At 48.3% G+C, this 12,537-nt stretch overlaps 1 protein-coding gene across 2 annotated transcripts in view; it reads left to right on the plus strand.

The window, feature by feature from the left end:
* The first annotated feature begins 606 nt into the window (after positions 1–606).
* The window catches only part of PTPRJ (protein tyrosine phosphatase receptor type J), a 174,884-nt gene continuing 162,953 nt past the window's right edge, over positions 607–12,537 (plus strand). For both annotated transcript variants that reach the window (XM_069554147.1, XM_069554146.1), the window contains exon 1: positions 607–1,109. In XM_069554147.1, coding sequence (XP_069410248.1) covers positions 669–1,109 — 441 coding nt within the window. In that variant the 5' untranslated portion in view covers positions 607–668. The remainder of the gene's footprint in view (positions 1,110–12,537) is intronic.

The raw sequence follows: 12,537 nt of genomic DNA on the forward strand, positions 1-12,537 counted from the left end.
GGCGCAGAGAGGTGAAACGCCTCTCCGCAGGTCACACAGCTGGTACCACTAGCAGAGCCAGGTCTACCCCACGGCAGAGTCGGTGCTAATCTCTGGATCCGCTCCAAAGCCCCGCTTTCAGCCTCCCTGGCCCGGGGATGGGGCGGGGGGGCGGGTTAAGACAACACACGGCACGTCTCCTGCAGTTTAAGGGTTCATGCGCCTCTAAGCCACCCACTGGTCAGGTCAAGCAGGCCATCGCTGGGGTGCCATCCTAACGCAGGCCTGGCTTCTCCCTAGGGAGGGGTCTCGGTCCACCTCTGGCGACCCAAACCTGGGGGCCCCGGAGCCGGGGCCGCGGGTACAGGCTCGTGGTTCGGGAGCCGCATCCCGGGTGCCGAGTCCCAGGAATGTGGGAGGGCTGAGCGGAGAGGGCGAGCGGGGCGGGGGCGCTTCCTCTGCCCGCCAGGAGGGGAGCCGCCCGGGCGCGCGCGGGTCGCGCCGCCGCCCCCTCCCAGCGGCCCGGCCGGCCCGGCGGGGGCGGGGGCTGCAGCGGGAGGGCGGCGAGGGGCCGCGGAGCTCGTCAGCCGCCCGGCCGGCCCGGGCGGGAGGAAGCGATGAATATTCAGAGGGGGAGGGGGAAGGGAGGGGGCTGAGCGCTCGCCGCGGCTCCCTGCAGCCGGAGCCGCATGACGCGCGGAGGAGGCAGCGGGAGCCGCCGGGGCCGCGGGAGCCGGGATCCGGGCGCCGTGCGCCGGGGGTGGGCGCCGCTTGCTCCGCCCTGCGAAGCCCCTACGCGTCCGGGGACGCGTCCCCCCCGCCGCAGCCGCGCCGGGCTCCGCCGTGTGGCCGCCGCCGCCGCCGCTGCCATGTCCCCGGGGAAGCCCGGGGCGGGCGGAGCGGGGACGAGGCGGACCGGCGGGAGGAGGCGGAGGCGGAGGCGGCGGCTGGAGGCGGTGACTCAGGCTCCGGGGCTCGGGCGCACGGCGGGGCCCGGCTCGCGCGTCCCGGGCACGTTCCAGGGCGCGCGGGGCATGAAGCCGGCGGCGCGGGAGGCGCGGCCGCCTCCGCGCTCGCCCGGGCTGCGCTGGGCGCTGCCGCCGCTGCTGCTGCTGCTGCGCTTGGGCCAGGTGAGCCGCCGGGTGGTGGGCGCCGGGGCGGGGGTGGTGGTGGCGGGGGTGCGGGGGCGCGAGGAGGGGGGGCGCCGGGACTGCAAGCCCCTGCACCTGCCCGGGCGCGTCCTGATTGCGGGGATCGGGGCAGATGGCCGGGGTGGGGTGGGGGGGGGCGCTCCGCGTCCCCGGGGCCCTCCCCTCCTGGAGGCCGGCCTCGCGCGCCGGCGACCCAGCCCTTTCCCCGGCTCCCGCGTCCCCGAAGGAGGGCGGCGGGCTCGGGGGTCCCGGGTTGCGGGGATCCGGAGCCTCGCCGTGGCCGCCCCCCGCGCGGGCTGCAGGCAGTCTCTGGCCCGGCCCGGCCCGGAGCTGGTCACATCTGGCGGGCGCGGGCCCGGCTCGCCCGGCCGGAGCGGCCGGAGGGGGCGTGTTTGCGGAGAGCTCCGACCGCGGAGCCGGGCCGGCCTGGCGGAGCGGCGGCCGACCTCCGACCCGGCCTGCGGGGGCCGAGGGGCGGGGCTGAAGGGCCGCGGCCGGCGGGGAGCCCGGGCCGGGGCCGGGGCCGCGGCCGCGGCGGGTGGTGGGCGAGGCGCGGGGCCTCCGGGCCGCGGGCGCTGCTTCTGGGGAAAGTTGCAGCCCCGGGGGAAGGTGGCTTCTCGCAGGCGTGCCTCCGAGCGACGGTCCTTCTCCCGGAGAAGCTGCCTGCTTTCCCTGGGTGCTTAATTCGTGCATTGTGGGCGCCGGCTTTCCCTACTCCCCCCGCGACCGCGCGCCCTGTTCTCGAGCTTCGCTTTTCAGATAACGCGGTGCCTGGCGTTTTGGCGATCCATCCCCCTGAAAAGCGCCGTTTCCCCTTCATGGTGTTCCCACAGGGTGAGGCAGGGCAGCCGAGCGATGTCCCCATTTCACAGACAGGGAACTGGAAGGAGAGAAGTGAAAAAGCAGAATCGCCCAGCCCCGCCGCCGCAGCTGAACCAGCGCGTTCGTTCCCTTCTAGGAGCCTGCTACGGTCTTGAACCCGCGATGGAAAGGGCCTTGCCGGTTTTGTGAAGGAAAAAATGTCTCTTTTAAACCGACGGCAGCTCTAAGAACAGGATGTTTGAAACCTGGGAAGCGAGTTATTGACTAGCGAGGGAACCTGGCTTCAGGGAAAACTATCCTCCCCCCTCCCCCCCACCTCACGCCCGGCCCCATCCCAGGTCCCTTCCTTTTTTTTTCTTTCTTGAAATTGAAGGCTAGTTGATTTGGACTATCGTGTTAATTTCGGGTGTACAGGAAAGTGATTTGGTTATATGTATACACGTATGTATCTTTCTGTACATTTTTGATTCTTTGCCGCTACGGTTTACTACAAGGGAAAACTTTTCAAGCACAAATAAAACGATTGCCTGAGAAGAGGAACATCAGCCTTGGGGCAACAATGCAGCCCAGCAGGCAGGACAGGAAGGTAGCTGGGGCCTGGGGGCTCCAGAGCTCTCTGCACCCGGAGGGCTCTCTGGCTGTCCACGTCCCTTCAGTTTTCCTGGGCAGGCTTTGACCAGTCCCTCTGGAAGGCCTAGAAGGTGTGGTGACCTCCTGCAGAGAAGGTGTGGTTAAGTGTTTCAGAAGACCAGCTCCAGGGCCAAGTTCAGTCTCCTCCATCCTCAGTTAATTGCTTTTGTAGGATGGGACCACCTGCCCCATGGGTTTCCCCGGTGGCTCAGTGGTAAGGAACCTGCCTACAATGCAGGAGACGCAAGAGAAGTAGGTTTGATCCCTGGGTTGGGAAGATCCTCTGGAGGAGGAAGTAGCAACCCACTCCAGTATTCTTGCTTTGGAAATTCCATGGACAGAGGAGCCTGGTGGCCTATAATCCAGGAGGTCACAAAGAGTCCAGTGAGACTGAACACACACACACACACACACACACCCACCCACCCACCCACCCACCCACCCCCACCTGCCCCATGGGCTTGTCTGAGGGGCTTTCACTGGCCAGTGTCTGAAATAGCCTTATGAACACGAAAGGGCATCCAGGTGGGATTATCATTAAGGTACAATGTGTATGGACTTGCTCCTTGTCCCTATAAGGAAATTCATGGAGAACAGTGTATGAGATTAAAAAAATGTCACCTTATACTGAAGATCTCTTGTACCAGACGCGTCATTTAGTTTACTTTGGTACAAATGTATCTTATAGCAGTTCCCGCTTTGCATGGGCCTTAGTGGTTGCTAGCTCCGTTTGGAATCAGCGAAAAGTTTCTTGGGTAAATTTGTTTCTTGCCCAATCCTTCCTTGTGTTTCAGTAGCATTTGCCGTGCGACACTTGTCCCCTATTCAGATATTTCCTTCCTCTCTAGTTTGTTCTGTAGAAACTTGGGGAGTCTTATTTCTCATTTTTGGATGCATTATAAAATGGGAAATGTAAAAGACTTTCTGAAAAAACATCTTCAAAATCCACATTCGACCATTCATTTTGATGTTGTGTGTTTCAGGGAGTCAGTGCATTTTTGAGCTGGACCAGACTTCAAGATAGCTCAAATTCCTTTTTTTTTTTTTTTTTTAAAGATAAGGCTTTTGAGGCCCAGGGAAGACAGTGATTGGACTGAGGCCACCTGGCAAGATGGTAGAGGAGTTGGGATGGGATTGAAGCCTGTGTCCCTTGCCTGTGTCTCTGATTTTCATGATTTTTGTTGTTGTTGTTACCATTTTTCACTTTGCTCTTGATTTTACTATAGGCACAGCGCTGCCTCACTGTATACTCCTGAAACTGTGTGTATGAATAGAGTTTTTCTTTTTTCCATCTTTTTGTGGGATCTTCCCGGGTCAGGAATCACATCCATGTCTCCTGCCTTGACAGGTGGATTCTTTACCACTGAGCTGCCAGGAAAGCCCTAGAGTTTTCCAAGTCAAATCATATTTTCCATGTATATGTTTGGCTGATCGCCTTTACTGTCCACCTGAAACTATCACAACATTGTTATCAGCTATTTACTCAGATATGAAATAGAAAGTTAAAGTCAAATCATATTTGAGATGGAAAGTCATATTTGAGGTGTTCAAAGCTTATACATTTAGGAAATGTGGGTAAGGGGTCCGATTGTCTCCCTAACACTTGGTTGGCTTAGTAAGGCTTGGATTGTGTGAGTGTGTGTGTGTGTATGTTTTAAAATGAAATCAATGGTAGCAGGTTGAAAAAATGGGCAAGTTGTGGAAAAAATGCACTCTGGGCATTCATGAGGACAGATACAGAAGCAGGGAAGCTGAGATGCTAGAAGCCTCAGTGTTTAGTAGGGCTGGAGAAGCAATTTTTGAACCTGTTTCCTCATCCCCTTTCTCCGAGGCAGGAAGGATGGCTGGGGATGATTCCAACATGTGGGCTTGACTGGTTACAATGACTTCACCCATTCTCCTAGCATTTTTGCACACTAATTTTGGTTTGTATGTATGTTTTAGGCAATGTGACAAAGCTATCCACCCCTCCTCCCTTGGTCTCCTTCTCTTGAGAAAAGTAGTTCTACAGATTCCTTTTGAAATCAGCTTGATCATGGACTGCTTTAAAATGAAGGAAAAAAAAAACCCCACAAAAACCCAAACCACGAACTGGTGACTGACAGCTGTTTTGTTGGTCTTATAGTGTTTTGGATTTGCTTTTATTTTCTTGTTTCCTGGTGAATAATAACTGTTTGTGTTTATTGTCTCCTGTAGCTAATCCTTAAGTTTGCTTGCCTACCTGTTTCATCCAGGGTACAAAAAATATTTTGACTCCTTCAAAATTGCTTATTAAATTCCCATAGAGGCAACTTTAAACATTTTTGTTTTGCTTCAGAACAACAATGGAAAAAACCGAATGATTATGTTTTGTTTGCAGGCAATTTAAGAAAACAGAGCAAATTGGTTTATGGTTAGACTGTGACTTTGAGCTGACTTCAACCTTAGCCCTGTGATAAAGATAACCCTGGAATACCCAAGGTTTCCTAAGCAAAGAGAATCTTGGCTCCCGAGTGAGCAGTTTTGGTCAGCAGAGAGGTTATTTAGCTCCTAAAAGTAATTTTTGCTTGGGATTGAGACCCAGGCAAAGTTGCTGGGTTTAACCAGCACATCATCAGCAATTACTTACTTAGTTTATTCACTGCTTGGCCAGGGGAATTATTTTGAGTGCAGGGTAAGAGGCAATTTTCTGTGCATTTCCCTTCTAATAGAATGCTGCTACTAAGACTGTAATTAATAGGTAGCTTTATATGTGGCAGGTGTTGTGCTAAGGGTTTTAATGCACTATCCCATTTGGCCATATCAGAAATAATTGAGAAGTAGGTGCTGTTCATGGCCCCATCTTATTTTTTAAAATTTTACTTATTTTTAAAATTTTTTGGCTGTACTCTGTGACTTGTAGGATCTTAGTTCCCCAACCAGGGACTGAACCTGGACCCTGGCACTGAAAGCATTGTGTCCACTGGACTGGACTTCTGGGGATTTCCTGGTCGCATTTTATCTGGGAGAAAACTGAAGTTCTGAACTTACCGAAGACTCATCACAATAGTCTGTGGCAGAGCTGCGTTTGCCATCTCTGGCGCTCTAGGTTACTCTCCCGTGCTGTGAGAAGGTGTGTTACGGAGTCTTCAGTGTTCAACTGGAGAGGAGGAGACACAAATGAGCCTGCCTGCGAGAGGGAAACAGACTCGGAGAGACCAGACTGGCCGCTGCCAGGGCAGGGGGTGGGGGAGGGATGCAGTGGGAGTTTGGGGTTAGCAGACACGAACCATTATATATAGAAAGGAGAAACAACAAAGGCCTAGTGTAGAGCAGGGCAAGCTATATTCAGTAGCTTGTGATGAACCATCATGCAAGAGAATTTAAAAAATGTTTATATAGGTATAACTGAATCATTTTGCTATGCAGCAGAAATTAATACAACACTGTAAATCAACTACACTTAAAAAAAAACAAACGGGGGAGGGGGGAGAGGAGGTGACTGACTTGTGAAGGACCAGCTTGTAGGGCCTTCCCCTTCCCCTGCTTATGTTTGTTTGGGAGCCTGAATCTGCAAGGCGGGTCTGCCTTAGTGGAGATGGAATGGGATTTGGGATGGAAAGACCTGGGTTAGTAGGTCCCCCCTCAGTCACTTAGTAGTTGCATAAACTTGGGCAAGCCACTTAACCTCTGTGACTTCTCATTTCCTTATCTGGAAAATGGGACTAATACTTCCTGTTTCACCGGGTGGTTGAGAGGATCAAGTGAGATAGAAGGGGAACTGCTCCGTGAAATCTAAGGCTCAAGTTCAGTTGGGGCCTCTGCTGTTATCTGGGGAGAGGATGTGAGGCTTCAAGTCATTTATTTGTTGAACAGGTATTTATTGTCTCCCACAGAGTGGTGCAGAATAACCCCAGGGGTGTGCAAAATGAACTCACATACCGTTAAAAATAGTAATTATTCGTTTTAGGGAGCTTTTAGTAAAAATGTAAGTGATATGTCAAATCTATGAGTGTCATGCTAATAAATTTGTGTGAAGCTTAATAAAAAAGTTGAGCTGAAGGAAAATATTGAGGGGACTTCCCTGGTGGTGGTCCAGTGGCTGGGACTCCTCGCTTCCAGTGCTGGGGCTGAGGGGGCAGGGTTGATCCCTGCTCGGGGAACTAGATCGTACCTGCTGCAGCTAGAGATCCCGCATGCCCAAACAAGGATCGAAGATCCCATGTGCCCCAGCTAAAACCTGCTGCAGCCAAATAAACAAATACTTAAATAATAAATGTATTTTCAAGAGAAAAATATTGAGTAAAATAATGATGTAAATAATGGTGTGGTTATGGCAGCCTTGTGAATGTGATACCTTTTTTAAATGGGGGACGCACCGCCTGGGGCCCAGGCAGTCGTGGTGAGCGAGAGAGGCAGCCTGGCTCCGTGTCTCTTACAGGCTGGTGGGCTGGCACCGCTTGGATCACCCCCAGCTCACCAGTCACAGTTGTGACACAGGCTGCTGGTGGTGTCCTTGCTGTCCCCTGCCCCACCCCACCCCCCGCCAGAGAAAGGGCTGGCCCTGGGTTTGCCAGGGAAGTGGTGATGAGAGGGACAAAGTGGAGATCCCTGGAAGCTGCAGCTGTGTCAGGCCAGAGGAGTCCACAGCAGTTTTGTCCCCGCTCCCTATGGCTTTCCAGTGGCTTTTCTGCTGCCCGCTGGGAACATAGGAGCTGCAGGAAGTTTGCTATTGCTTCCTTATCAGCCTTGGGATTCTGTGATAGTCACCCTATTGTCTCAGCCTTTCCATGACATGTAAATGCCTGGGTGAAGGGTGGTGGTAATGAGACAGCAGATGGGGGCCACTTTGAAAGCCAAGTAGTGTCAGCTCCCACAGAAGGTCTAATTTTAAACATGCAAATAATTTTCAGTTCCACTTTTCCTTCTTCCTGTTAGAGGGAAGCTGTCCCCTGTTGCCTTCTCTGAGGCTTGAGCAGACAATGTTGTTATTATGTCACAAACTATCCCCTTCTCCAGAGCAGGGATGGGGTGGTGTTTTTCTGAGTGCCTGTGCTGGCCCCAGCCCAGGATTGTTTCATGGCTTCTGAGAAGAGATGTGAGTGAATATTAAAAATTAGCACCAACACAGAGGTTCTTAATCTTTAGGGGAGGGCGAGGTTTACAACCCCAGTAGAGTATGTATATGTAAAGACTCCTCTCCCTAAAAGAAATGGACATATTTACAATTTTGTATCCAATTTCAGGAGTTTTACAGCTCATTTAAAATAGCCCATGAAGCCTAGGTTAAAAACCCTCCAATCTAAAATTGTCACAGTTACAAAAGTATCAGATAACCACTCTGGGTATCCTTGTTTTCCTCCTAGGGGGAAAAATGTTTCTATGTAATATATTTAAGTATCTTTGTTCATCATTTAAAAAAGTTACATCAAAGGAAACCTTATATATACATTGTTTTCTACTTTTAGCCTTTTACTTTACTTAGTTATCTTGGAGATTATTTCTTATCTGGACCCATTATTCTTTTAAATGCCTAATATTCTGTTGTGTGACTTTACCACGGTTTATTTGGCCATTCCGGTCAATGGACACTTTAGTTATTTTCTGACAACCCCCTCCTTCCCTTTTTTTTTTTTTTTTTTAACAAATCATGCTTCAGAGAGTGTGTTTGATACATATTTCTTGTAACTTTCAGGAGCCATAGGGTAAATTTCTAATTTTAGGATGGCTGGCTTAGAGGGAACCTGCATTTGAAAATTTGATAACTGTTAAATTTTCCCATTTGTACCTGCACACATAGGCTTGGAGAGTCTCTGTTATCTCCATACTGTAAGCTGAACTGAGGATTGTTAAGTTTTAAAATATGTATCAGCCTGAGAGGTAAAAAATTATATCCTGTTACTTTTAGTTATATCTTCAATTTTGAGTTAGTTGAGCATTTTTTCAGGCTATTTGCATTTCTTCCTTCCTTTTTTTTTTGGTGGGGAGAGTTAACTCCCTGTTCATTAAAAAGAGATTGTCTTTTTGTTATCTATTTCTGTGCAAGCTCTTTGGAAATGAAGAAAGTTAGTCCTTTTCTCTCATTTGTGTTTCAAATGCAACAATATAATTCAAATCTAAGTATATCTAAAATATGACTATTTTAGATGCAACCCTTGTCCTTAGGAACTGAAATTTAAATAAGACCTCTGGGTGATAAAGAGTGTATAGACTTTGTAGCGAGACCGCCAGGTTGGAGTCTTAGCTCCACCATCTAAAAGCTATGTGTTTTGGGCAGGCGCCTTAACCTTTCTGATCCTTGGTGTTCACATTTCTAAATTGCTAGTATAACAGTAGTACCTCTCACACAGGGTAGTTGGATAAGTTAAATGAGATCACATTATGTTAAAGTTCCTTGTAAATTGATCTCGAAATATAAGAACACTGTTTCACTTATTCAAGGATTAGATTTTTAAAGTTAGAGCAAAAGGACATAATTCTGAATTGTAAAGATTGTGTTACGAAATTTTAAAATTGAATTTGAGATTAAATCCGCAATGGATAGTATACATACACATATACATACATATATATATGTATGTATCTATGGCATCCGGTCCCATCACTTCATGGGAAATCGATGGGGAAACAGTGTCAGACTTTATTTTGGGAGGCTCCAAAATCACTGCAGATGGTGACTGCAGTCATGAAATTAAAAGACGCTTACTCCTTGGAAGAAAAGTTATGACCAACCTAGATAGCATATTCAAAAACAGAGACATTACTTTGCCAACTAAGGTCCATCTAGTCAAGGCTATGGTTTTTCCAGTGGTCATGTATGGATGTGAGAGTTGGACTGTGAAGAAGGCTGAGCACTGATGAATTGATGCTTTTGAACTGTGGTGTTGGAGAAGACTCTTGAGAGCCCTTGGACTGCAAGGAGATCCAACCAGTCCATTCTGAAGGAGATCAGCTCTGGGATTTCTTTGGAAGGAATGATGCTAACTGAAACTCCAGTACTTTGGCCACCTCATGTGAAGAGTTGACTCATTGGAAAAGACTCTGATGCTGGGAGGGATTGGGGGCAGGAGGAGAAGGGGACTACCGAGGATGAGATGGCTGGATGGCATCACGGACTCGATGGACATGAGTCTGAGTGAACTCCGGGAGATGGTGATGGACAGGGAGGCCTGGTGTGCTGCGATTCATGGGGTCGCAAAGAGTCAGACACGACTGAGCGACTGAACTGAACTGATATACCTATATATGTATATGTGTGTGTGTGTGTGTGTGTGTGTGTGTGTATAGATAGATATATTAAAATGTATAATGTGAAAAAAATGTCGGTGTAGGCTTCTCTGCTAGGGTAATTTAAATTATATTTCTCTTCTGACAAGTTGAATTAATATAGGTTAAATGAGGACAAGATGTCACTGAAGAGTGGCCAGTGTGATCTTTGTCCCCAAAGAGCATAGGACTATTGACCGTGTTCCTTAAAGAAACAGGGTCTTCCTTGAGCATTCCTATCTTTGTGACCTGGCCAGCTCTGACTGTGGCCACCTCCTATCTCTGGGGACATTTTCTCTAGGACGATGAGGCGTTATTTTATGCTGCCAACTGAAAGTTTGAAGGCGTTATTCTTGGCTGTAATTGCAGAAGATGGGAAGTTGAGAGAGTCCGTGCCGACTGGTCCACCTTGTTTCCATGGCGACAAGGTGATGCTGCAGTTCCTGCTGCTGGCTGAGGGGCTGCCATGTTCTCACGTCCGTCTGTCGTGGGGTTTACTCCTTCCCCACTAGGCATGGACCACACTCATTCTCTTATTTTGCTGAGACGCTGGCATACTTTACTATTTATGGAAACTAAAATATTATTTTTTACCTATTTGGTTTGCAAGGCCTTCAACATATATGATCTCATTCAGTTCTCACAGCATCCCTGAGCTTGTCATTGCCATCCCCATTTAAGATGTGACTTGGACTGTCTCTCTGTGACTTGTCTTGTCCATTTCAGGTGCCATCTGTCTGTTGTACAATAATAATGTACATTCACTATATAGCCCAGTTTTTAGCATTAGTCAAATTTAGAATTAGCTTTCAAGAGGCTAATTGGCCAGTTGAGTCCCCTAGTTTGGTTCACTCATAATTATTAGGTTGAACCATAGGAAATTACTGTTTTTGGTCCTTTGAGTCCCGGCAGTTGTATATGGTTCCATCTAATATGCTCCAGGAAATGTTCTTTTATAGTGAAGTTTAGAAAACCAAATCATAGACTTGCATGCTGTAAAGTGGTATGTTTGAAACCATGGGTCATAAAATCAGTTTAATGAGTTACAATCAGCATTAAAAAATGATAGAATAGAAGATATTGGCATCTTCTGCAGGTGGGATGGGCAAGAACTGCTTAATGAAAGCATATATATATATTTGTGTGTCTGTGTTTGCACTGAATTGCATATAAATTGAATTCATCACGGCTTCAGTCATTGCCAAGAACACTGCAAGCCACCGTTACACGGCAAGGAGAGGTGGAAGGTGTTGGTCAGGGAGGGGAGGTGGTTTCTGTCTCTAAAGACAGTGGAAACTAGCATAATGTCCCCAAATGTGCATCATCAGTGCCCACATAGATGACTGCAGACCATTGTGCAGTGGCTGGTACCGGAAGGCCCTTAGGAGGGGAGTGGGTTGACTGGCAGCTGAGGAGGCCTGACCTTAAGTAGCTGCCCTTCTGGAAACTTCGGGGGGACCACCCCAGTGAGACAAGTTATCGGCCATGCCCTATATTCTTTGGTGAATAGGTTTGGTTGGGAGCTGACACTGTCTGTCTAGTGTGTTGTGTACTTTGAATAAAAACTTAGGACCTTCTCAGGGGAGCTGAGACTCTGAGGGGTTGTCACCTGCCTGTTGAGTAGTGGGACTCAGACTCACAGCCTGGCCTTTTTTTTTTTTTTTAACCTTCAGGCCATGCTGCCCTCAATCCACTCATGCTGATTGATCCCCAGTTGCCTGGAGGATCCTGACCTAGAGTATGACTTTATTCCCCTATGAGTCAGTTCAGGGTTTTTTTTTTTTTTTTAATATAAAAATTTTGAAAATACAGATAAATAAAAAAAGAAAGCAAGATTATTATCTGTAATCTCCACTCCCTTGAAATTAACTCCTGGTACCGTTTTCTGATGAGTGATCTTTGTCTTTTTTTATGCTTGTTCTATCTGTTTCTACTAAAATAGGGTTACCTGCTATACATGCTTTATAATTTATATTTTTCAATTTTTTTAAAATTGGGGTAGATGCATTTGTAGGGTGTATCCCAGCAGCCCACCGCATAAACATGAGGCTTCTTCCTGGAAGGTCGCTGTTACTCAATAGAAAAGTGAAAGTGAAGTCGCTCAGTCGTGTCTGACTCTTTGCGACCCCATGGACTGTAGCCTACCAGGCTCCACTCTCCATGGAATTCTCCAGGCAAGAATACTGGAGTGGGTTGCCATTTCCTTCTCCAGGGGATCTTCCCAACCCAGGGATTGAACCCAGGTCTCCCACATTCCAGGCAGACGCTTTAACCTCTGAGCCACCAGGGAAGTCAGTAGAAAGTCTTTTGAAAAAAAAAAAAATTTTTTTTTTTAAACAAACATGGTTACATCCAGAAAATTTTCAGCAAATACAGAAGACAACAAAAAGAATCTCTGTCCCTCTGGGGTATGAGTTCACTTTCCTCTGCTAGTCTCAGGGGCATTTTGTAAAGTACTGATAGTATGTTGCAAACATTTCCCCCTTGAGAGTAAATACTCTTTCCTTCTCTAACTTTTAACTGTTGCATCTCATTGCATTGTATGGCTGTACCTTAGTTTATCTCATTCATCTTGTGATTAGTTGTCTAGTTTGATTCTAACATATTTTGCCATGAGAAAGACTATTTGGATAACTTTGTGGTTAAATCTGAACACATCTGGTGAGTTGGGGATCCGTGGTGATAATAATAGTAGCTACCATAGGTTGAATAGCCATTATGAATTGTGAGG

Source organism: Ovis canadensis, chromosome 15 (genome assembly GCF_042477335.2).
Source record: "Ovis canadensis isolate MfBH-ARS-UI-01 breed Bighorn chromosome 15, ARS-UI_OviCan_v2, whole genome shotgun sequence".
Classification (NCBI taxonomy): domain Eukaryota; kingdom Metazoa; phylum Chordata; class Mammalia; order Artiodactyla; family Bovidae; genus Ovis; species Ovis canadensis.